This window comes from Limulus polyphemus, unplaced genomic scaffold (genome assembly GCF_000517525.1).
Source record: "Limulus polyphemus unplaced genomic scaffold, Limulus_polyphemus-2.1.2 Scaffold7301, whole genome shotgun sequence".
Taxonomy (NCBI): domain Eukaryota; kingdom Metazoa; phylum Arthropoda; class Merostomata; order Xiphosura; family Limulidae; genus Limulus; species Limulus polyphemus.
The window spans coordinates 5,099-6,366 of record NW_013672911.1 but is presented as its reverse complement, the minus strand read 5'-3'; the positions used below and the strand labels follow the sequence as shown (position 1 = coordinate 6,366).

Below are 1,268 nucleotides of genomic sequence, written 5' to 3'. Positions count from 1 at the left end.
TTATGTTTCTGTGTGTTGTAACACACATCTGTGTAGTCAACTGAAAGTAGAACACACAGAAACATAATGCTGAAAGTAGAACACACAGAAACATAATGTTATATTTCTTATATTTCTACTAAACCAGTAACACACATCTGTGTATCCAGTAACACACATCTGTGTAGTCAACTGAAAGTAGAACACACAGAAACATAATGTGGTTTAGTAGAAATATAACATTATGTTTCTGTGTGTTCTACTTTCAGTTGATACACAGATGTGTGTTACTGGTTTAGTAGAAATATAACGTTATGTTTCTCTTTATGTGCGTTAGCAATGACAACTTTCCTGTCTATAATCAAAAAGAAAAGTAGATCCTGGAACAATAACACCAAAACATACAAGTTTTATACCTGAGCAAAAAAGAAATGAAATCAGTCACAGAGCTGGCAAATAACACAACTGAATATACATACCTGACCTTCAGGACAAGGCTCACACTTAACGTTTGTACCCTGTCGTGTAACCAACCTATGCTGGGGTTTACATGTGCAAGAAAGGCCTAAAAAAAAAAAAATGGTAACAATTGGTTTGAAATCCTTTTTAACTCTGCTCAAATTCATCGAAGACACATAAATGTATATAATATTCACATGACAATCATAAGAATGTGTGTTGAATCACATAGAGTATTCACATGACAATCATAAGAATGTGTGTTGAATCACATAGAATATTCACATGACAATCATAAGAGTGTGTGTTGAATCACATAGAGTATTCACATGACAATCATAAGAATGTGTGTTGAATCACATAGAATATTCACATGACAATCATAAGAATGTGTGTTGAATCACATAGAATATTCACATGACAATCATAAGAGTGTGTGTTGAATCACATAGAGTATTCACATGACAATCATAAGAATGTGTGTGTGTGTGTTGAATCACATACAATATTCACATATACTACTAACATTCTTTAACATCCAAACATTTATCAATTCAGTACTAGAACTGTTACTACTGACATTCTTTAAAACCCAAACATTCATCAGTTCAGTACTAGAACTGTTACTACTGACATTCTTTAACACCCAGACATTCATCAATTCAGTACAAGAACCATTACTACCAACATTCTTTAACACCCAGACATTTATCAATTCAGTACTAGAACTGTTACTACTGACATTCTTTAACACCCAAACATTCATCAATTCAGTACTAGAACTGTTACTACTGACATTCTTTAACACCCAGACATTCATCAATTCAGTA

General features: G+C 32.9%; 1 protein-coding gene across 1 annotated transcript in view; it reads right to left on the bottom strand.

The window, feature by feature from the left end:
* LOC106474505 (meckelin-like) overlaps positions 1–1,268 on the bottom strand; it is a gene marked incomplete at its 5' end in the record, with an annotated part of 7,676 nt that overhangs the window by 4,765 nt on the left and 1,643 nt on the right. Inside the window, one exon of the mRNA XM_013935196.1 lies at positions 459–544. Within this exon, the coding sequence (XP_013790650.1) occupies positions 459–544 (86 nt within the window). The remainder of the gene's footprint in view (positions 1–458; positions 545–1,268) is intronic.